Source organism: Temnothorax nylanderi, unplaced genomic scaffold, assembly GCF_030848795.1.
Source record: "Temnothorax nylanderi isolate EJ_2023f unplaced genomic scaffold, tnyl_v1.0 TNYL_tig0552_pilon, whole genome shotgun sequence".
Lineage (NCBI taxonomy): Eukaryota > Metazoa > Arthropoda > Insecta > Hymenoptera > Formicidae > Temnothorax > Temnothorax nylanderi.
In genome coordinates this window covers 63440-86644 of record NW_027249614.1, presented here as the reverse complement: position 1 = coordinate 86644, position 23205 = coordinate 63440, and the positions used below count along the sequence as shown (strand labels likewise).

The 23205-nt window shown below is 45.7% G+C and overlaps 1 protein-coding gene across 1 annotated transcript; it reads right to left on the bottom strand.

Annotated features, from left to right (window-relative positions):
* Positions 1-5332: 5332 nt before the first annotated feature.
* LOC139783869 (zinc finger BED domain-containing protein 4-like) lies at positions 5333-22786 on the bottom strand. Its single transcript, XM_071723025.1, has 4 exons — positions 22738-22786; positions 19851-20031; positions 11851-12741; positions 5333-5522 (listed from the first exon to the last, which is right to left on the bottom strand). The coding sequence occupies exons 1-4, from the start codon at positions 22784-22786 to the stop codon at positions 5333-5335; spliced, it is 1311 nt and encodes a 436-aa protein (XP_071579126.1).
* Positions 22787-23205: the final 419 nt, after the last annotated feature.

Genomic DNA, 23205 nt, shown 5'->3' with positions numbered 1-23205 from the left:
CTAGTCTTCTCCTAAGCGTCCACTAACAACGGGGACGAACGGTCGTCGGGGGGGGGGGGTGTTGCGTCGGTCCTACAAGGTGATATTGGCTTGATGAGTGGAATTCGGAGACAGGGATTCGCGTTGGCTGTGGTTCGAGCGAGCGGGGCGAGAGAGTCCCCGAGACGTAAGGGCTAGTAGAGACAGTCGTTGAGAGTGTTGACATTGGAGTAGAGTGGAGGAGCTTGAGCGGTGGTCGCCGGCATGCCGGGGGCCGACGTCCCCCTCGGCGCTCGTCTGGGGGCGGGGAGTTGTGACGTGACATTAGTCACGTCCCCGGCCCGGAGGGTAGCTCGGCCGAGGTGGGCGTCAAGGGTGGTGCCTCCACCCGAGCGGGCGAGGCGTTAGAGCTATCGTTAGGCTAAATTTTGTAAGACTTGCAGGTTATGAGCGAGGGGTGCGGAGCAGATGGCCAGGGACTCATGTAACGACGTAAAGTCACACCGCGGGATTATTGCAGGTGAACAGCCGAAAGCTTACCGGGGAAGGACGGCCGACGGTCGGGTCACGCTGGGGCCCATAGCCGGGGCAGCCGAGCGCCTGGCACGAAGAACGCGTAGCCCGCAACGACGGATGACGGCCCGGGGCACGGAGGGACCGAGGAGGGGGACGCCCCGACGAAGGTCCCCGTCCTACGATAAAACCACTACCGGAATTCCGCCACCGGTCGACGGGCCATGGCCCGTCCAGCCTGGTCGTCGACGGACCGGTCCTCGAGTCGCGGCCTGGACAGCCGGACTCGATGTGGATTTGAAACACCCGCCGGTAGGTGGAGGCGCGTGCGAGAGGCGCCCGGACGGGCGCAGCAGGCGCATAGGGCGCAGCAGGAGTCGGGTGCGGCAGGCGCGCGAGGCGGCGATCGCGCAAGGCGCCGGAAGTCGGGCGCGGCGATCGCACGATCGGCAGTGGTGCAACCCCGGCGCGCAGGCGCGCGGGCCCAGCGTGGTCCCGCCGGACCGGAGGGAGTTACTGTCGTGCGAGCCGAGGTTGCGAACGGTACCAACCAGCCCCTGCGAGCGATTCCGGAATAAGGCTGCCGGCGAAGGACGAAGGACAATTGTAAGGCCACTGCTCACGCATCCAAAGTAAGATCGCCGCGATACCGAGGCCCTCCCGGGAGTCGCGTTGTGCCGCGAGAATGTGTTATCGCTATTAGAGAATCGAGAGAAATACCGCGGGAGGGCCCGGCCGAGAAAACGAGAGTTGTGCTGCCCGTCTCGGGGATTCGGAAGTGCGGCCGCCGACAGTCAGCGTCTCGTAATTTGTCTGATTTCCGCGTAATTTGAGTCGTCCGATTTCTGTGTGATTTCCGTCGGATGCGTTTAGTTTCCGTGTGATTTTCGTGATATCGTTGTGAGAACCGGAGCGTGATGTGTCGTGTGATTTTCGTGAGGTCGTTGTGAGAATTCGGTGGGGTTTCGTGAACGGGAAGATGCGCCGGGCGTAATCGAGCCGTTTTAGGCGGGGTGCTCTTCGCACGACCGGGCACCGTATCATCGCGGGGCCGTAGCGTGGCCTACGCGTGATCGCGTCGCGGCGTGCGGGGCATCGCTGTGTGGAATTGCGGACCTCGCGAGGCTTCGTGCGTGAAGACCGAGGTCAATCGCGGGGTCAATCTGGGACTCGCGTGATCCGAAGGGATTCGCGGTCATTTTTTGGGAGATTATCGTGTCGTGTGTCGTTGCGTTCGTTGTAAGTAAGTGTGCGTCGATGCCGCGAAATCCGGCGGAAGATTCATGTATCATCCGGCGTAAGGTATCGCTCGCGTTAAGGTCTCGGTCCGCGTAATGTTTGCGTAAAAATGTATCGCTCACGGGAGCGTATCATTCTCGTGTCAATGTGTCGTCTCGCGTAAAGTATTCGTGATATCGTTCGTGTCGCGTTAAAATATCAGTTGGCGTAGAGTATTGTGTCGCGTTAGAGTATCGTTGCGTAAGGCACACCCCGCGTTAATGTATCGTCCCGCGTTAGAATATTGTTCCGCGCTAGAGTTGATTCGCGCTCAGTATTGAGTGGCAACGAGATACTTCGCCGATCTCGCGAAGCGTGGCGGGACGCGCTGTGACCGTCGTCGGTCCTTTGCGGAAAACCATACTCTATCCTGTCTTCTTTTTCTTATTAAATATACTCGTTTGTTATTTAAGTGCTTTATTTCTTTGTGTGTCGATTGCGCTGCGCTCCCTCTCCTCCCTTCAACCGAGATCCACCAACGGTCTCGCTTATGGACTGCACGCCTGAGATATTTTGCGTTTGAGAGTCAGAGTTGGAATTAGAGTAACGTGGTGCGCGTATTCGCACCTGGCGCCCATTATCATATTGGAGAAAGTGTCCGGTCAAGCTACCATCTGGCTATAGAGATTTCGGGAAACTATCATATTAAGTTTAGGTTTGTGACAGGGAATAGTTGCCAGGTATCGCTTCATCTATAATATGTTCTCCTGACTATTAATTTATCCTGCCGACTAAATTATTGTTATACCGTGTTGTTTGTTTTTTATTTAGATTGCTTGATAAGGACCCGATCCGAGGGGTCGAAACGTAGCAACGTTTTAATTTATATTGCCATTGGAAGTCGAAACTAATAAACGTTTCTTATCATATTAAGCCTGAGAAAAGGCAAAGCGACGGCGCGCTCCTCCACGGCCGGCGAGACCGTGAGGACATCGTCGTCGTCGTCGTCATACTAAATATGAGAATACAATATTATGGAATATCATAGAATAGGAGATTGGAATATCATGTAATATCATGCAATAGGAGATTTAAGTTTTATTGAATATCATTGAATAATACAATAGAATATTATAGACCATCATAGAATAGGAAAATATAATATTATAAAATATTATTCAGTAAAAGTACAGAATGTTATAGAATATCATGAAATAAGAAAATAGAATATCATGGAATACCATAAAAATAGGATCATATAATATTAAGGAATATTATAGATTATAGAAGTATATAGAAGTATATAGAATATTATGAAAAGGTCTAATTAAATTGTACAGTATTCAATAACATATAATTATATTATAAAATATTGTATACGTTGGAATATGCTCTGGTTTATAAACCTACATATTTATTTAAATACAAATGCTGAATGACGAATTCTGATAAATTATAATAGACTTTGGGTTTTAAAAAGTTTTATTCAATAGGATAACAAGTGCATTTCTCTTTTTTATGATAGATATTTATAAAATATTAATCACAAAAACATAATAAAATATACCACATATTCTCTCATGATTTGATATTATATGTGACTTAGGTGAATTTCCACGTATAATTCCAATAAATAGTGAACTTATCATAAAATATTATTACATGTTATAGGAAGTTTATACGTTAAAATATCTTTAACAAATAGATCTTATTAATTTACATTGATTTACATTGAAATTCAGGCTGAACCTAATGTAATTTTATTGTTTTCTATCCATCATTTTAAGCAGGGTAAGTATCAAAGGTAAGTATAATAATCTTAACGCTATCGCACGCATAATAGTAAGTAGGTCATAACTAATCAATGTTTAAATCGACAGGGAATGCTGTAAAGAACTTTAAAATAAGCACCACGTGCTCGCCGTGGCTTAAGGCCGTAAAAGTGTAATAAAGTACATCAAAGTGTAAGAGGGTGTAAATGCTCAAAACATGTTAAAACGCTTGAAATTAATATCTTTGACTCTAATTCGACCTTCCTGGTCGTTATCTGTAATAAATGTGTTCTAATCGGCTGAAGGCCTGAATGAAGTGAAAATCTCTGTAAAATGTGCTGTGACATAATGAATTTGTGTAATAACACGTAAAATAATTAAATCTCGTCAGGAATCGCTCCTATTGGCTATCGCTGTAAGTGAAATTAATAAATGTACCTAAATTGCTGCTCGCCTGTCAATATCTGCACTTTGGCTGAAAATAATAATCTTATCAATCTAGAATCACTTGTGGTTTGTCGCACGTTTTTAATATTAAAATGTAACTTGTATATAGTGTAAAAAGTGTAATGATTAGGTTTACGTCTGGAAATGTCATAATTATTGGAAAGAATATGATAAGAATAATAATAATGAACTCTTTGAACTGCATAATTGTAAACTTATGTAAATAATGAAAATTGTAAATAATATTAGAATAAATGTTAATATAATTATATAGAATCTATCTTTAATCATTGTATTGAAATCTCTGCTATGTTACTGTGAACTCGTTATTCTGAGAAATATATACAATATAATGTAATTGTATCTCGTGGACCTTGGTGTGGTAAGTATATTTGTATTTATCATCGGTATGTGTTTTCACGTTTTTATTGTACAAAAGTGTAGTCGTGGTGTCATGTGGTGTAAAAAGTGTAACGCAATCTTCTGCTTATAATTAATTGTTACTCAATCTATTTGACTCTACTTGATGGCTTTTTGCCCAAAACGTATAAACTATTCTAAAACTCGACTCGCTGTCGTTAATAAAATATATCGTAATTAAATCATATAAAATATAACACACGATAAAATATTAGATATTAAAGAAAAGAATAAAATGTTCTTTCGCCTTATAGGCTTTCGTACTGCATTTCCTGCGACTCGGCTGCATCGGTCTGCTGCACTACCTCCACCTCGGCTGCGATGGGCTAACTCGCGTTCGGCCCAGCCGGTCCAGCGGGCTGTACGCCCACCTCCAGCAACCTCTGCACCTCCTCGCTCCGGACAAACTCGAGCAGGTCAGGATTGACCTGGCTCTCGGCCTCGCATAAGCCGCTATCCAACTCAGCCACTGTTTGGCTGGCTGTTACAGGTGCACCTGCTACTGCACCCTTCTGCTCCTTTACTCTCTCTGCCTCTGACAGGTCGCTCGTCATGTCGCCACTCCGGCCGCTGCACCCTCGGCTCATCTGCGGAATCGTAGGTGTAACCTGCGGTTCCATCTTCGGTTACGGTTTAATGAAACGTCGAATAACGGTTCCGGTTTCAGTTTCGGTTTCTTGAGCAGAGAAGAAAACCGAAACCGTAAAAATTACGGTTTTTTTCGGTTCCGGTTTCGGTTTTATAGTTCCGCGGAGGGGGAGAATTTTAAAACAATTTTTTCTGCATTTATTTTATTAAACTGTGTGTGTATGACCGCCTGGCGAGAGAAATACAAATTAGAAATTATTTATATTATTTAATAAAATAATAAAAATGTGTATGTACGAAAAAATTAAATTGTATGTTTACTGTTTAGTTTTTATATTAAAATATAATGAGAGAGGCGTGTTAATTCGTTCAATGATTGAACTTCAATCAGTTTCTTATAGTATATCATTTTCTTCATCTTCCAGGGAAGATATTTTTTCCTTTTCCTTTTGGGCAACGAAATTTTTTTTTTCGATACTTGTAGTTCCATTGGAATCTTTCTTTTCTATTCTTGATATCTTTGAAACTACATATTCGTTTAAATCATTTAATTTTAAAAATCTTTTCTCTTTTATATGTAATTTCCTGAAATATTTAAATTACAAAATAAGAAAGAAGAAAATCATTTCGATAACATCTAACAACAATTAAATAAAACAATTAATAGATATTTTTTTAAATATACATTTCTTAATTACAATTTGTATTTTTTTAACTCTTATTTATATAAAATTCTCATAAAAATTTTTATATAAAATTTGTGTGACAATAAATGCTTACAATTTACTAGATGTTTATAGTTTTATACATAATTTTTTAAAAACTTCTTTTGTTAATTCTTATTTGACAAATTTGATTCATTTAATAATTACTTTATATATGATATATATGTTGCGCCCGTGCCATTCGTACTTCTGGGCTGAAATTGGCTTCGCTCCGCAGAAGTTTCAAGCCGAAGCGCGTCCCTTGACAACGGGGACGCATAGAATTATTGATTTAATTACCGCCTGTCAGATCGATCTGGTGACTCGTTTCGTTCGGACCGGTTTTCCCAGATCTCTTTATTGTATTCCGTTCTGAGCTTTAATAAACCCGAGTTCTTTTGTAATAACGAGAGTGGTTATTTCTGCGATCCCGGAAGCACGCGTACGCGTTTGCGAGTGCGCGCGTAACATTTTGGGGGCTCGTCCGGGATCAGACGAGCGACCGCGGAACGGGAGAGTGACAGTGATTCAGACAGACGGAATGGCCTCATCGGCGCCTTCCTTGAGGAAGCGGGCACGAGCGAGGACACCGCAGCCGGACGCCCCGGAAGTGACGTCGTTAGCGGCGACTCTGCAGGGCGTAATTGAGGAAGTGCGGCTGCTGCGAGAAGAGCGGGCACAGAGGGAGGCGCAGCATACGGAGGAGCTGCGGCGCCGCGATGAGGAGCTACAACGTCTCCGAAGCTCTGTACAGCTAAGTCCTTCTATTAATAGAGCGACCGAGGAAATACGAAGTTCGGGGGTGCGTTCTGCGTTTCCCGGGGCGGGTAATGGGCGCGCGGGTCCGTCGGCTTATGGCGTGTTACCGGGAGTGAGCGGCGCGCGAGCGTATCCGACGGCTTATGACGTGTTACCGGGAGTGAGCGGCGCGCAAGCGTATCCGGCGGCTTGTACCGCATTTCCGGGAGCGAACGACGCGCGTTCGGAGCTGGGCTATAAGCTAAAGCCCGACACTTTTGACGGAACGACCCCGCTGCGAGAATTTCTCTCGCAATTTCTTTTGATCGCGCGCGCGAACGGTTGGGATGACACGTCGAAGTCCGTTGCGTTGGCCGCAAATCTGAGAGGAAAGGCGCGGGCGGTATTAGAGTCAGTGGAAAATTTAGAGAGCCTTGATTTCGGGGAATTAAAATCTAAATTAGAGCTTCGTTTTGGTGAGGGAGGTTTATCACAAAATTTTTATACTCAGTTTACGAGCCGTAGACAGAGATATGGTGAGGATCTGGCTTCTTTCGGAGCAAAGCTCGAAAGGCTTTCTCGATTAGCTTATCCTGAGTGCCCCTACGTGGTTCGAGACAAGATCGCGTGCGCTCAATTTGTTTCTTCCCTTTCGGACGGATTTGTTAGAAGGACTCTTCAGTTAGAAGGGATTACCTCGCTGAAGTTGGCCATAGAGAGGGCAAAGGCCGTCAAAATTATACAGGGAGGGAATTTTGAAAGAAGAGGGGATTTTGGGAAGCGATTTGAGAAGGGGAAGGATAGGGGCGTGAAGAGTAATGAAAAGGGAGACGGAAATGAAAAAGTCGAAGAGAGAGAAAAGAAAGGTTATGGTTATGGGCGGAGGGATTGGAATAGAACAAAAGAGTGTTGGAATTGTGGAAAGGAGGGACATTTCCGATTTGAGTGTCCTGAGAACAAGGGAAACTCGGTTTAGTTGCTCTCGGCGGGGGGAGAACAACGGAAGTGAACATTACCCCGAGTGTTAGTTGTTCTCAAACTTTTTCTGTTAATCGAATAAAGTCGAGTTCAAAATATTTTAGTTATAAGGGGATGTTGGATGGTAATGAGTGTTGTTTTAAGATAGATACGGGTTCAGACGTTTCGATTCTTAGTAGAAGAATGGTTAGAGAGGGCAAGCACATTATTCAAATTAAGGACAATTCTCTTAGATATCCCACTGGAGAGGTAGTACCCATCGAATTTAAGGTTATGGCAAAAGTTCTCTTGGGAAGGTATTTCGTGGAAATTCCTATGTATGTAATAGACATGGATGACGATTGTTTATTGGGTGTAGATTTCTTAAGGAAGATAAATTTAGAAAATGTTTTTGAATTTGCTTTCGTTTCTTCGGAGTCCGAAGAAGAAAAGGTTTTGAGTTGTTCTCGAATTCAAGTTTCTTCCGAGAGAGCTCCATTCTTGAAAGAACTCTATACTAATAATTCCTCAAATTTAGAAGGGCAATTGGCGCGTTGGCTGGAGAGACTCCAGCAATATGAGTTTGAGATTATTCATCGCAAAGGCTTGATTCACAAGAATGCCGATGGACTTTCTAGACGACAATGTGAATCATTTGGTTGCGAATATTGTGTCAGAGTGGAGAGGAGGCAGATGGAAGAAGAAAATCAGTTGCTCGTATTATTCTCATAGGAGAAACTCTTCAAGATTGGCGCAAGGAGCAATTAGAGGACGTTAGCATTGCTTTTATTTACCGCGGGAAGGAAACGGGAATACGTCCGTCTCGTTTTGAAATACCCGCTGGAGATGTCTCCGCCCGGATATATTGGTCTTATTGGGATGCTTTGAGTTTAAAGGATGGGGTTCTTTACAAGAGGTGGGAAGCACCGAATCTTAAGTCGAGTATTTTTCAGCTTATTGTTCCTCGAAGCCGTGTTAACCAGATTCTAGAGGAGGCGCATGATTCTTTTTCTGGAGGGCACTTTGGAGTCAATAAAACACTCGAAAAAATCCGAAAGCGGTTTTATTGGGCCACCTGTAAACAAGATGTGGAGGAATGGTGCAAAACTTGCAAAATTTGTGTGTCTAAAAAAGGCCCTTTGGGGAAGGGAAAGTCCCCATTACAAATTTATAATGTTGGGGCACCATTCGAAAGATTACAAATGGACATACTTGGCCCTCTTCCTATTACTACTTCCGGAAATAGGTATCTCCTCGTCATTGTTGACTGTTTCACCAAATGGGTAGAAGCTTTTCCTCTCAGGAATATTAGGGCAAGTACAGTGGCAGAAGTCTTCGTTAATCAAATCATTTCTAGACACGGGGTCCCTTTGGAAGTCCATACGGATCAGGGGAAGAATTTTGAGTCCAAACTTTTCGCAGAATTGATGAATCTCCTTGGAATTCGGAAAACGAGAACAACTGCTCTGCATCCGCAATCGGATGGACAAGTCGAGCGGCAACATCAGATTATTGTTAATTATTTGGCAAAGTATATTTCTGAAAATCAGAAAGATTGGGATCGCTGGGTCCCTATGTTTTTATTGGCTTATAGATCTTCTAAACACGAGACTACTCGATCAGCTTTCGGGAAACTTTTGGTTTTGCACTCTGGATCTTAAAAGTGGTTATTGGCAGGTAAAGATTCGTCTTGAGGATAGAGAAAAGATTGCTTTTTCTATTGGACGTGGATTATGGCAATTCACTGTAATGCCTTTTGGGCTGTGTAATGCCCCTGCTACCTTCGAGCGTTTAATGGAAAAAGTATTGCGGGGATTATTATATAAAATTTGTTTGGTTTATTTGGACGATGTAATTTTCGGTAAAAATTTTTGCCCGAGATCTTAGGTTGCCGTTATATCTGCTTTTAGGAAGTCCTCCAAGGGGAGGATTTCAGTCGGTTGGAGGTTTTATTGGGAATTTGAAGGAGAAATTGGACAGGATCCATTCCAACGTTAGGGAACGTATGGATGTAAAATCTTCACGAGCAAAGTCTTGGTATGATCGGAAGGCCAGGCAAACTCTTTTTCAAGAAGGGGAAAAAGTTTGGTTTTATAATCCTCGAAGGATGAAAGGTAGAGCCCCTAAATTGCAGAGCAATTGGGAAGGACCTTTCTTAATAGTTAAAAAGTTGAATGATGTGGTCTATTGTATTCAAAGGTCTGTGAGACATAAGAAGAAAATTGTGCATGCGGATAGATTGGCTTCCTTTTCCGAAAGACATTAGAGTTTGATAGGGATGTTATGGATTAGGTTGGGTGTGATAATTTGTGGGGAAGGTTAATTACGGTAGAAATTAAGATTGTTGTGTTGCATTGTTTACTGCGCGTGTTATTTTGTTCTTAGAAATTTACGGAAGCTGAAGCGGCCGTAACTCCTCGCCGAGTTGGACATCTTGGGAGCTGGTTTGTTGCCGAACCTAATACCGGCGAAGGATAAGTTACAAAGCTAGAAGACTGCCTCTCTCACGGTTGTTTGATCCGTGGTTTTTCCGTGAGACAAAGGGCAAATGCCGAGGCAGGGACTTGGGGAGTCTTTCGAGACGTTGGGTCCACGGTAAGCTTCCCCCCCCCTTGTCCGAAGATTTAGAAGAAGAGCAGCGACATCTCCGACGACTTCGGGAGTTGAAAAGAAGAGGCCTATGTTGGGAGGCGAGATCTCCTGCGAGGGAACTGATGAGGGGTCGCCCTGGAGTCGGCAGGGGGGAGAGAGTATTTCCTTCCGGAAGATGTCGATTGGGGATTCGCTCCATGAGGAAGAGGACATGGTCCTGGATTTCCAGAGTACGGTTGGGACCGAGGAGAGGACGGTGCCCGGTAACCTGTGGCAGCAGCCCAGGGTAGGGCAGGAGGCCGTCCCGGTACCCTGGATTCGTACAGAAAAGTTCGCCCAGTCAGGAAACTGCCCCTCCGGATTGTCGGGACGACAATCTGAAGAGGGGGGGCAGTGTTGCGCCCGTGCCATTCGTACTTCTGGGCTGAAATTGGCTTCGCTCCGCAGAAGTTTCAAGCCGAAGCGCGTCCCTTGACAACGGGGACGCATAGAATTATTGATTTAATTACCGCCTGTCAGATCGATCTGGTGACTCGTTTCGTTCGGACCGGTTTTCCCAGATCTCTTTATTGTATTCCGTTCTGAGCTTTAATAAACCCGAGTTCTTTTGTAATAACGAGAGTGGTTATTTCTGCGATCCCGGAAGCACGCGTACGCGTTCGCGAGTGCGCGCGTAACAATATGTTACGGGCAAAGTCCGCATGGTGTGCAGTGTCGGCATTGCCCGGGCAATGTCAGCATTGCACAACGCGACTGGGCAAAGTAGTTTATTAGCGGACATTGCCCGGTTTGATGTGGGCAAAGTTAACACTGCCCATCCAGCGATGGCAATGTCAGCAACGATTATCACATTGCGGACTTTGCTCGGTTCCAAGTGGGCAATGTCGACAATGCTAAATCTTCGTGGGCTAAGCTGCGCTAAATAGACGGACATTTAGCGCAGCTTAGTCCATGGAGATTTAGCATTGTCGACATTGCCCACGGAGTCCGTAGTAGTCTAGGTTTCTCAATTTTTGGGACAGATATTTATGTAATAAAATTATTAGGTGCAAATTAAACAGTATTTATTAGAATATAGGGTAATTGTATAGATGGGGGGGATCACCTTGGATGACCTTGATATTTTAGTATGTTGTCAAGGTCACCCTCCTGAGTGACCTTCAAAAGGTTTCAGCCCGCGCTCGTTATTCGTTAAAAAGTTATTAACAAAAAAAGTTTGGAAAATATAGCAGCTATTTTGAGTATTGAAAGGCATAAATGACTAATATATATGTCGAAATAGTTTACGCATACACTTTTTTTGTTTAGTTTTTGTTTAGTTTTGTTTAATTTTGTTTAGTTTTGTTTAGTTTAGTGACGCGCTTTAAACAGTTAAATACTGTTAAAGCGCGTCATCTAACCTATGTAGATTAGTGACGCGCTTTAAACAGTTAAATACTACCTACATAGGTTAGATGACGCGCTTTAAAAGTATTTAACTGTTTAAAGCGCGTCACTAATCTACATAGGTTAGATGACGCGCTTTAACAGTATTTAACTGTTTAAAGCGCGTCACTAAACTAAACAAAACTAAACAAAAACTAAACAAAAAAAAGTAGCCCACGGAGATTTAGCATTGTCGACATTGCCTACTTGGAACCGAGCAAAGTCCGCAATGTGATAATCGTTGCTGACATTGCCATCGCTGGATGGGCAGTGTTAACTTTGCCCACATGAAACCGGGCAATGTCCGCTAATAAACTACTTTGCCCAGTCGCGTTGTGCAATACTGACATTGCCCGGGCAATGCCGACACTGCACACCATGCGGACTTTGCCCGTAACATATATATGTATAATTACATTTTATATATATAAATATATAACAATATAACAATATATATTATATATATAGAAAGTTATATAAAGTAAGAAATTACTTACGTTTCTTCTTTAGAACAAAATATTCTGTTAGCTCTAATAAGCAATTGATTTTCTAAGATGTGTTCGTTGATGTTTGTTCGTAATGGCGATAAAATAAATTTTAATCCAGAGAATAGTCGTTCTACGCTGACTTGAGTAGCAGGTACGGATAGAACAGTCATTGCTAATTTATATAATTCAGGTTGATTTTGTTTCTTTTCCTCCCAAAATGGTAATACATTGATTTTTCTGTTAAGTCTTTTTTGTTCAATATTATATCTTTCAAGTTCAGTTTCTACTCGATGTAAAAGATACAAATCCGATTCTTTGGATGATAAATATGAACTTGTGAAATTGTGCTGTCGTTCTTTTAATTTTAAAAAATTTTCAAATTTATCATCATATGTAGAACCTGTTTCACTTGAGTTTGAAGAACTTCCATTGAAATTTTCGTTTGATTCGTTCATTAAATTGTCATTACGATTTAATGATATTATTTTGGCCCAAAGATGTTTTAAATGAGTTTTAGCTCTTTCTATTTGTGTTTTGTCTAATAATACCTTGTATCTAGGATCCATAAAAACAGCGGATAATAATGTATTATTATTTATTAACTTTTGTTCGCGGTGTATCGATTGTTCTAAAATTAATGTAGCAAAAGGAGTATGTACTGCCTCTGTTGCTACTTTTGTTTCAAACCAAACTCCAAAAAATTCACTGAGAGTCAATTGTTCTGTTTGAAGCTTTTTAGTACAAATTTTTGATGGTCGCAATGCTGTACATATTTCTTCAATTTTTGACCATTCAGCATCTTTTAATGTCACAAAATTTTGAAATTTTGTCACAGATAGCTCTTCACAATAATCTTTTAGTAATAATAAATTTTCAAGCATATCTATTGTAGAACACCATTGTTAGTGGACCGCTCGACGTTTTCGCGTTGCGCGCCGTGGAGAGTGCAAGAAAATAAGTACAAGAAATAACAGTCAGTCAACTTTATTAAAAGCGGTTTACACTGTATGCGCGTTTCTCTTTCGCGCTCGCTATTTCGCACTCGCTATTTTACTCCGCGTTCTCGACGTCGATCAATGTATCGCGTACGAGTTATGACGGCTCACTGCCCGTCCCGGCCGGAGCAGGCAAGGGATCGCGGCCGGAGCTTCGCGTTAGGCCGCGAGGAATTTGGTGACGCGAGATCCGCTGACTGGCTCCAAATCGACTAGCGCGCAGACTATTGGCCGAGGTACTTGCGATCAGGCGATAGACACCTGCGAGCCGTTTGCTCGCAAAACACCCAAAAAAAAGGGGGGAAGCAAACGCTCGCGGTTTGGAGCCTTTCGAGCGTTCTCGAATAATGCTTGCTGTCTCGTCGAAGTTCGAGAATATTCAGCTCGCATTTATTCAATTCTCAACATGCCGCCCGCCTCGCATTCGACGGAATGCGAAACAAACGGGGGTTGACAAGGTCGCATAGAGGAGCGTGTGAACGTCTTGGTTCAAAGCTTTATATACAATATATACATTTGAGAACTTAACCTATGTTTACAATGTCCTTAAATATAATGAAAAACGCTGGCTTAAATCTAACGAGATTCTACGGGTCCCGGTGGACGGATAGATGCAGGCAACCGACAGATCTGCGTGATTGGTCGTTTAAGCTCGGAATTGGCGGTGCGCAATGTGACGACGCGAACGCGACCGTCAAGTCCGGGATGGACTTGCTGAATCCTTGCGAGTTCCCACTTTGAAGGAGGGAGTAGGTTATTTTTAAGTAAAACTAACTCGTCAACCTTCGGATTATCGTGAGATTCGGTCCATTTAACGCGCTGTTGCAATGAATGTAAATAGTCCGACGACCAAGAACGCCAGATTTGTTCGAGCATTAATTGTACGTGTTGCCATCGCGACAAACGATTCGCATTGATTTCGAGGACGGATTCCTCCGGTACGCTCGTGAGCGGTCGGCCGATAAGGAAATGACCAGGCGTCAAAGCGGTATAATCGGACGGATCGTCGCTAAGTGGAGAGATCGGTCGCGAGTTCAAGCAAGCCTCTATCCTACATAAAAGCGTACCGAATTCAGAGCGAGACAGAGTGCGAGCACCGGTGACTCGCCTGAGATGATGCTTAAAGCTCTTCACTCCAGCCTCCCAAAGCCCGCCGAAATGTGGTGCCGCAGGGGGCACGAAATGCCACCGTACACCGTCGTTGGCGAGAATTTCCTTAAGGGAGGGGTTGTTCACAAGCGCGCGGAAGCTGCGTTGAAGCTCGCGGTCAGCACCCACAAAATTCGTGCCATTGTCGCTATACATGTCCGATGGCAGTCCGCGGCGACTGACAAACCGTTGAAATGCCGCGAGGAATCCATCGGTGGAGTAATCCTCCACACATTCGAGGTGGATCGCCTTAGTGGCGAGACAAACTAATACCGCGACGTAGTGTTTGCTCCCCTTTTGACCGCGACCGACAACGGGGGTAATGTTCATAGGTCCGGCGTAATCTATGCCCGTGTGAGAGAACGGAGGAGCAGGATTTACTCGGGGACTCGGGAGATCACCCATTAGTTGCGTCGGAGTTTTCGCGGAATGTCGAACGCATGTAACACATTTATGAATGTGAGATTTGATCATGCTTCGCGCTGAAATTAACCAATAATTTTGACGGAGACATCTAAGCGTGAGTTGAGTCCCTCCATGGAGGGAGCGTCGGTGTGCTTGATCGATCAAAAGTTCGGCAATATGATGTCTGGGAAGTATGACGGGGTGTCGCTCATTGTAACTCAGCGCGGAGTTTTCGAGCCGCCCGCCAAGCCGGATTAATTTATCTTTCCCGATAAAGGGGTGGAGAGAGCGTAATGAACTTGATCGCGATACAGCGGCGTGAGCGTTCAAAGCTTTCAAGTCATCCGAAAAACAAGTCGCTTGTGCCGATCGAAGCCAAAAGACGGAGGCTTCGTGGATCTCCTCTGCGGTCAAGGGGGACTTGACGATCACCGAAGAGGCGACTTTATTTTTTAAGTTTCGAACGAAACGCCGAATGTACGCGGTAATACGAAGAAGTCGGATCCAGCTCGAGCAGGAGGTGGGCAGATCCCACTCAGGAGCTGAATCGACGAGATGAACGGTAGCTTTACGCGCTTCGGAAGATACCGTTTGTAAAATGTCCTTTTCAATAGGAGTCGGGGGGATCGGCCACGAGGCCGTGGTCGAGCTAAGCCACCGGGGCCCCGACCACCATAATTCATGATTGACGAGATCGGCGGCAGTAAAACCGCGCGAAGCGCAGTCGGCAGGATTTTCCTGGGAGCGAACGTGTTGCCAACGTACGGTCGGAAGGCGCGTCTGCACCTCGGAGACGCGGTTCGCGACATAGGAATTCCATCGGGATGGATGTTGTAAAAGCCAAGCTAATACGATTTGGGAATCAGTCCATCCAAATAAGAAAGCTCGCATCAAGCCCGTGGTGTTTCTTACCCATTCTATCAATCGAATTAATAGAACGACGGCGTTAAGTTCCAAGCGTGGAACGCTAACGGTTTTCAATGGCGCGACTTTCGTTTTGGCCGCGAGGAGGATGACTTGAATGTTAGAGGGAGAATGCACAATTCGGAGGAAAACTACCGCGGCGTAAGCGCGAGTGGAGGCGTCCGCGAAGCCGTGCAATTCAACATCGAGTTTATCTTGACGCATCCCTGTCCATCGAGGAATGCGTATTTTGCTAATATTAGGCAAATCTGAAACGTAATTGATCCACTGATGCAGAAGATCATCGGGGATGGGAGCATCCCAATCAATTTTACGGAGCCAGAGCTCTTGCATCAACATCTTGGCCGCGATGACTATCGGTGACGCCCAGCCGAGGGGGTCATACAGCTTTGCAATAAACGATAAAACGGAGCGCTTAGTATGAACTGTCACGGCGTATGGCGAAATTACGAAACGAAACGAGTCATCGCGCGGAGACCAAGACAGGCCGAGGACCTTGAGCGTGTCATCGTGATTGATCGGATAGTCCGATAATTCCCGTTGGTCCTCTGGAATATCCGTCAAAAGTTCGGCTGAATTCGCGGCCCATTTTCGAAGGGGGAAACATCCGCGATTCATTATGCCCACGAGTTGCTTGCGCTTTTCGAGCAGTGACAGAAGGTCGTCTGCTCCGAAAAGAACATCATCGACGTAGGTCGACTCTTCGATTATATTGACCGCGTCGGGGAAGTCTTTACCTTCGTCGCGAGCTAATTGGAGAAGGGAGCGCTGTGCGAGAAAAGGCGAGGGTTTTTGCCCGTAGGTCACGGTGAGTAAGCGGTAAAGTCGAATCAACAGACTGTCGGGAGGGCGCCAAAGAATTCGTTGATAGTCCGCGTCATCCCGATGCACGAGTATTTGTCGGAACATTTTAGCAATGTCAGCCATATACACGTACCGAAAAAGTTGCCAGCGCAGGATTATCGCGGCGATGTCTTGTTGAAGTTTAGGTCCCGCCATTAGGAAGTCATTGAGCGAGGTTTTGTCGGTCGATGCGCTTGAGGCGTTAAACACAACGCGTAACTTGGTCGTTGTACTTGATTCGCGTAACACAAAATGATGCGGGATGTATATCGGGGGGTAAGGGGGGCGCTCGTCCGCCCGCACCGCCTCCATGTGCCCCATCGATTCGTATTCCCTTAAAAAATCGTGATACTGCGCGGCGATTTCTGGTTTCCGCGAGAGTCGGCGCTCCATATTGGAGTACAGAAAGGAAGCCTTTCGAAAGGTGTCGCCGACGCAAGGGGGGCCGTCTTTAAACGGCAAACGCACAATGTAGCGTCCTTGTGAATCGCGAGAATGAGTCGTCGCAAAATGCCTCTCGCAACGTTCGTCCTCTTCGGTGAGAGGAGTTCGAGAGGGGATACTTTCGTCCTCCCAAAAACTTTGAATTAAGGAATTCGTATCCTCGCAGGATACGCAATTCAGGACAGAAGCGGACTCTCCGGCCGGGCGCGCAGGGCCGACGGGACCGGAGAGGATCCATCCGAAAATTGTAAGCTGGCCCGTCGGTGTGCCGACCGGGCCTTGACGTAGGCCGTCGAGTAGCAGAGACCCGTATAAATCCGCGCCGATTAATACATGAATCGGGTGATTACATGAGGGATCAGGATCTGCTAAAGGTAAATCGCGTAGATGCGGCCACATTGCGGCCGGCTTCTGTTGAGAGGCGGTATAAGAAGTGATTCTCTGATATACGTAGCCCGAGAAGGGAAATATCGGTCCCTGTTTGTCGCAGGGCGCGAGAGTAAGATTAACTTGCGACCGCGCGACTCCATTAAATTTTTCTCCAAAACAATGTATTTTCAACGCGGCACGATGACGCCTGGTTCGCATAGTCTGACAAAGAGATTCTGATATGAAACTGTATGTCGAGCCTTGATCTAGTAGTGCACGTACTTTAAATGTGCGGCCCTCGATTGTACTTAAACTAACATACGCGGTGGCGAGAAGTACATGAGGCGGCGGCTTTACAAAATCTCGAGTAGCATGCACGTTTTGAACGAACGCTGAGGGCGCGGCCGGTGACTCGGAGGCAGCGGCGAGTGACACAGCTGACGGAGCTGAGGACGGCGGATTAATCGCGGAAAGCGTACATTTAGTACCAGCTTCCGTACCCTCGCGGTGAAGCAGCGAATGGTGAGCTTGGTGGCAGTGATTGCACCGTCCTTTACTCGGACAATTGTTTAAAAAATGCTCGGTTCTCAAACAATTAAAGCAACATTTATGCTGTCGCGCGGCGAGTCGACGCTGCTCGACCGACAGACGTAGAAATTGATTACACTTTGCCAGACCATGGTTTCCGGAACAACGGACGCATTTGACGGGCGAAACAGTATTCACCGAAGCACGAGCTTTATTACCGCGCGCACCATTTGCCGCAGATTCGGATTGCGAAGGGTAATCCGCGAGACCGCGAATGCGAAGAGTCATGAAGTCATGAATCTCTTTATACGTAGGGTACGCATCCGTGTCGCCTCGTTTAAGATGCCATTCATTTCGCGTTCGCGGACTGAACTTTTGCGAGATAATATAAACTAGGAGGTCGTCCCACATATCGACCGGACGATCGAGATTCGTTAACGCGGCGAGAGATGCGGACACACTATCGCGAAGTTTTTTCAACTCGGTCACGTTCCCGTTTTTCATTTTCGGTAAGTCGGCGAACGAATGGATATGCGCGTGAATAATCGCGTTGCGGTTGTCGTATTCGTCGGTAAGAAGTTGCCAAGCTGCCTCGTAGTTCGCGTCAGAAATTTGAATGTTATTAATCAACGACGCGGCCTCGCCGGAGAAGCTCGCTTTCAGATAATGTAATTTTTGCGTTCTTGTCAACGATTCACTGTTTGCTACTAAAGACTCGAAGATTCCGCGAAAATTCTCCCATTCAGCGAAAGCACCAGAAAAGTTCGGAAGCGAGATACGAGGCAGATGCAATGACACTCCGGAGTGCGCGTCGCGATAAGAAGACTCGTTACCTCGATACGGCGCGCTCGGGGCGTCGCTACTTAATTTACCGATGACCTCGTGGAGATGGTCCGCCGCGTCGAGGTAGGCGTCCTCGGCGGCAAGAAATTCCTCGTCTTTGAAGTAGTGGGTCGACTTCTTCTCCTCCGCCGTAGCCGTCTGCAGCAGCTGGACATGGAGGGCTTGTACTTTCTCCCAGAGACCCTCCAAATTCGTCAGTCTCCCCTTCGTCTTAGGGAGAGTGACCTGAGCCTTGGGAAGCTTTTTGAAGTTAATCAGCGACCGTCGGAGCTGGTCAATCGCATTGCCTTGAGCAATGAGTAGATTTTCGAGATCCGAAGACATGTCAAGCGGATGTCTGGATCGTGTAGAAATCTTTCAGACACTTGCGTGTCAATCTTCTTGTCGAGCGAAGACGCTCGTGTGCGACTCCGCGGCGAGTAGCAGGGCGATACTCGCGGGAGGCAGGGACGTCTGGCATGTCTCGGTGTGCGACTCCGCGGCGAGTAGCAGGGCGATACTCGCGGGAGGCAGGGACGTCTGGCACGTCTCGGTGTGCGACTCCGCGGCGAGTAGCAGGTACTCGCGGGAGGCAGGGACGTATAGCACGTCTCGGGGTGCGACTCCGCGGCGAGTAGCAGGTACTCGCGGGAGGCAGGGACGTATAGCACGTCGCAACGCAGGGCGCCGTCGGGCGGCGGATGCGTATCGCAAGGAGCACGATACGTTTGCTGGAGGTCACGCAGGAGCCTCCGAAGCACTTAACAAAATCACAAGGCACCAATCTTTAGGAGAGCGGGTGCAGAGCGCTCAATGTTCGGAGTGAGCCACGGAGTCGAGGGCACGTATCGCGAAGTACCCGATGAACCGGGACAACGGTTCGAACGGCGAACTCCTTTTTTGAGCGAGTCGTGTAGGCGCGACGGTATGTCGATCTCGGCGTAGCACGACGCGATCACTGTTGAGGCGGTCGAACTGTCTATGCCGGTCTTTTATCACTGATCCGGCTCGAAGGACCATTAAATGTTAGTGGACCGCTCGACGTTTTCGCGTTGCGCGCCGTGGAGAGTGCAAGAAAATAAGTACAAGAAATAACAGTCAGTCAACTTTATTAAAAGCGGTTTACACTGTATGCGCGTTTCTCTTTCGCGCTCGCTATTTCGCACTCGCTATTTTACTCCGCGTTCTCGACGTCGATCAATGTATCGCGTACGAGTTATGACGGCTCACTGCCCGTCCCGGCCGGAGCAGGCAAGGGATCGCGGCCGGAGCTTCGCGTTAGGCCGCGAGGAATTTGGTGACGCGAGATCCGCTGACTGGCTCCAAATCGACTAGCGCGCAGACTATTGGCCGAGGTACTTGCGATCACGCGATAGACACCTGCAAGCCGTTTGCTCGCAAAACACCCAAAAAAAGGGGGGAAGCAAACGCTCGCGGTTTGGAGCCTTTCGAGCGTTCTCGAATAATGCTTGCTGTCTCGTCGAAGTTCGAGAATATTCAGCTCGCATTTATTCAATTCTCAACAACCATCGAGTTGGACAATCAATTGTAGGTTTTTTAAAATTTTGTTTTTTTATTAAATATATAAATGTTTGTGTTCTAAGCTTTTTTGCTAAATTTCTGGCTTTTGAAATTAATTGTGATGCAGTTTTTGTTCTTTTTAAGGCATCATCAACTGCTAATTGCAAAGTATGAGCTGCACATCTAATACCTGAAATTTATGTCAAGTATTGATTATTTATTATATAATAATATTATTATTAAAAGATAACAAGTTTTTATTTAATTATAACGTAAATATTATACTCAATGTATTTTAAATTTTTTAAGAATTAGTACATCAAAAATCAGGTAAAATTTATTTAATATGTAATGGTTGCTTTATCACATGTAGCATATGATGTAACATTTATCTTTACCTTCTATTAAAACTTAAAACATTAAAAGGTAAAAAAATCAGAATCAAATATGTAAGTTTTAAATTATTAACGATGTAAATATAATATAAATAATAAAAAACAAAAGAATTATACAAATACAATCAATTGGAATCAAAAGCCATGCAATCCAAGCCTAGGTCTTTGACGGCCTTTATGTTAGTTTCTGTATATATATATATCTATATATATACATATAATTTTTCCAACAAACTGCGCGCCGATTATTTGTCGGACTTTAAAACACAGTTATTGTTAGAATTAAAACCCTTCCCTCCCCGGAATTAAATCGACTCGATTTAATTATCTAAAAACTGTAAAGAATTTTATTGCGAAACAATATAACCTCAGCCAGGGTTCGAACCTGGAACCTCCCTCATTCCGTGTAGGGCGTCGTACCAATTCGACCACCGAGGCATGTGGTAATATTTATCGCAATAACCGGTGATAATAGTTTGAAACGTCTTTCTCAGGCGACGTGAATAAATAATAATAAGAGAATTAGGATCGTAACAATAGGGGAGACCGGGGCTAAAAGGTCAACGGGGTTGAAGCGTCAAATCAAATATCTCGGAACCTGTATATTGTGCGAACTCGCTATTAACATTGTAAACGCTGCTTATGGTACCCATGTGACCAACGGAGTTTCGGCAGGTTACCTGCCGTGTTATGATTTTTACGAGGGCAAACGTGTTTTCAGAAGGTGAAAGTGAAATTTTCTGCGCGTGGAAATTTTGTAATATCTGCAATAATATTTGCTCTCCAAATCTCGAGGTACGTGATTATAAAGAGTAATGCATGCTGAACACGAATCCAGTGTAGTTTTTTCATTATCGTTGATGTCTAATATTTCGTGGGCGATCAAACCTGAAACTTGTGTTTGGGGCTAATCAGTCAATAAGCACCCGGGGCTGGTCAGTCACTGTGGCGGGCCGGGCGCACGACTTCAGCTCACGGCGAATTCGGCAATTTCAGGTTAGGTTTCCCTCGAGCGTGATTCTGTCTTCCCTTGCACGTGCGTCAGTTTGTATAGGAGGGAAATAGTACGCACGTATCGTCGCAAAACGGGTGTTTTGGCCGACCGAAAAGATGGCGGACCGTTGTTTTTGAGATCGCTCGCGCTCACGGCACGTCGGCGAGGTACGGCGAGGCACGGCACGGCTCTGAGATCCCGCGATTTCCGCACGAGAGTTGACATGCCGCGCGCGCGGTAGATCGTCGTTGTTGGTCGTTGTGTCAGTGACAGTCGCGCGTGCGACCGCATCGTCCAGCGTTTGCCGCATCGTCTCGGCGTCATTGTCGCCGGCGTTGTAGTGGTGGTGGTGTCGGTGGTGGTCATCGTCGTCGTCGTCGTCGTCGTCGTGGTGGTCATCGTCGTCGTCGTCGTCGTCGTCGTCGTCGTCGTCGTCGTCGTCGTCGTCGTTCGTCGTCGTCGTCGTCGTCGTCATCGTCGTCGTCGTGGTGGTCGTGGCCGTCGTCGTCGTGGTGGTCGTGGCCGTCGTCGTCGTCGTCGTCGTCGGCGCGTCAAGGAATCGGCGCGAGGACGCCGTCGAGTCGGTAAAATGGTCGCGCTCCACCGCGAGCTTTTCTAACCCCCCTGTCGCTATTTATCGCTCACCCGCGAGAAACGCGGCTTGGTTAGGTTGCTCGAGGGTCCGCGCTGATCCTATGGCATCGGAACGCCGTCACGCGTGTTCCCCGTGGTTGCCCGCGTTGACAATATGACGTGCCGTTGGGGAGTTTACGATTTGGTTAACCTCTGTATTCACGTGCCTAAATTGTTTTATGGAATAGGTAAAACAATTATTTTTTAATAATGTTTCGCATAAAAATTTTAAATAAATTTTTATATTTTTCTCTTAAAAAACAATTATTAAAATGTATCCTATCATTTTTCCGGATTAGATGTACGTATATGTATTGAAAATGCAGTGTGACTGATTAACCCCGGGGGGGTGACGCTTAAACCCCGGCATTTTTGAGATTTCAATTTTTCCACCGTTGTCGTTTTTGCTCTATACCGGTTAAACAAAGCGACGTAGATAAAAATTTCCTATATAAATTTTGTAGCTAAAGGTTCGCTCTTTACAGTGGTATACCACATTTAACTAAAATTATTTATTTTCTTGTTAAAAATCGGCACCGAAAAAAAACTGACCTTTTAGCCCCGGTCTCCCCTATACAATCAATTAGAATCAAAAGCCATGCGATCCAAGCCTAGGTCTTTGACGGCCTTTATGTTAGTTTCTGTATATATATATATATCTATATATATACATATAATTTTTCCAACAAGACCTAGGCTTGGATCGCATGGCTTTTGATTCTAATTGATTGTATATTGTTACGATCCTATTTCTCTTATTATTAATTATACAAATGTTTTTAAGAATTTTAAATAGTTATAATTTAAAGTAATACAACCCATGTGCGAATTTCATAAAGGCTCAGTGCTGGCTTGGTACTGGTGCCAGAGTTACCAGTACTGGCTGACGATTCTGGGCCAGTACAAGCTAAGATCGGGGTCATTACTGGGGCAATGTCGGAATGATAACACGGGTCCCAGTCTTGGCGCCAACTTTGGCCCGACACAGAGTACTAGTACGGAGACAACACTGATTGCCAGTATTGGGCCAACTCTTGGCGCCAACTTTGGCCCGACACAGAGTACTAGTACGGGGATAACACTGATTGCCATATCATACTCGCGGCGTGTTGCTTTCATGCCGCGGTCGTTACTTCCGGCGCCGCTCGAGCAAAAAGCTTTCTAAATTCCCTCGCGGCGTGTTGCTTTCGCGCGGTTGTTACCTCCGGCGCCGCTCGAGCGAGAATTTCTCCAAGTCCAATTCGGTCTTTCGATACTCGTGGCAATGCTGTGTTCGTATAAGTTACACGACGGTGGCGATCGACTACGAGCGCGAGCGAACGGGAAACGATGCTCCCCGCAT

Excerpts from the sequence above, each read along its gene's own strand:
- LOC139783869 (XM_071723025.1), bottom strand. The coding sequence starts at position 22,786 with ATGACCCCGATCTTAGCTTGTACTGGCCCAGAATCGTCAGCCAGTACT. Across the intron at positions 20,032-22,737 it reads AGAATCGTCAGCCAGTACTG|GTATTAGATGTGCAGCTCAT; the intron begins GTAACTCTGGCA and ends CATAAATTTCAG. Across the intron at positions 5,523-11,850 it reads TTTTGTTCTAAAGAAGAAAC|GAAATTACATATAAAAGAGA; the intron begins GTAAGTAATTTC and ends TAAATATTTCAG.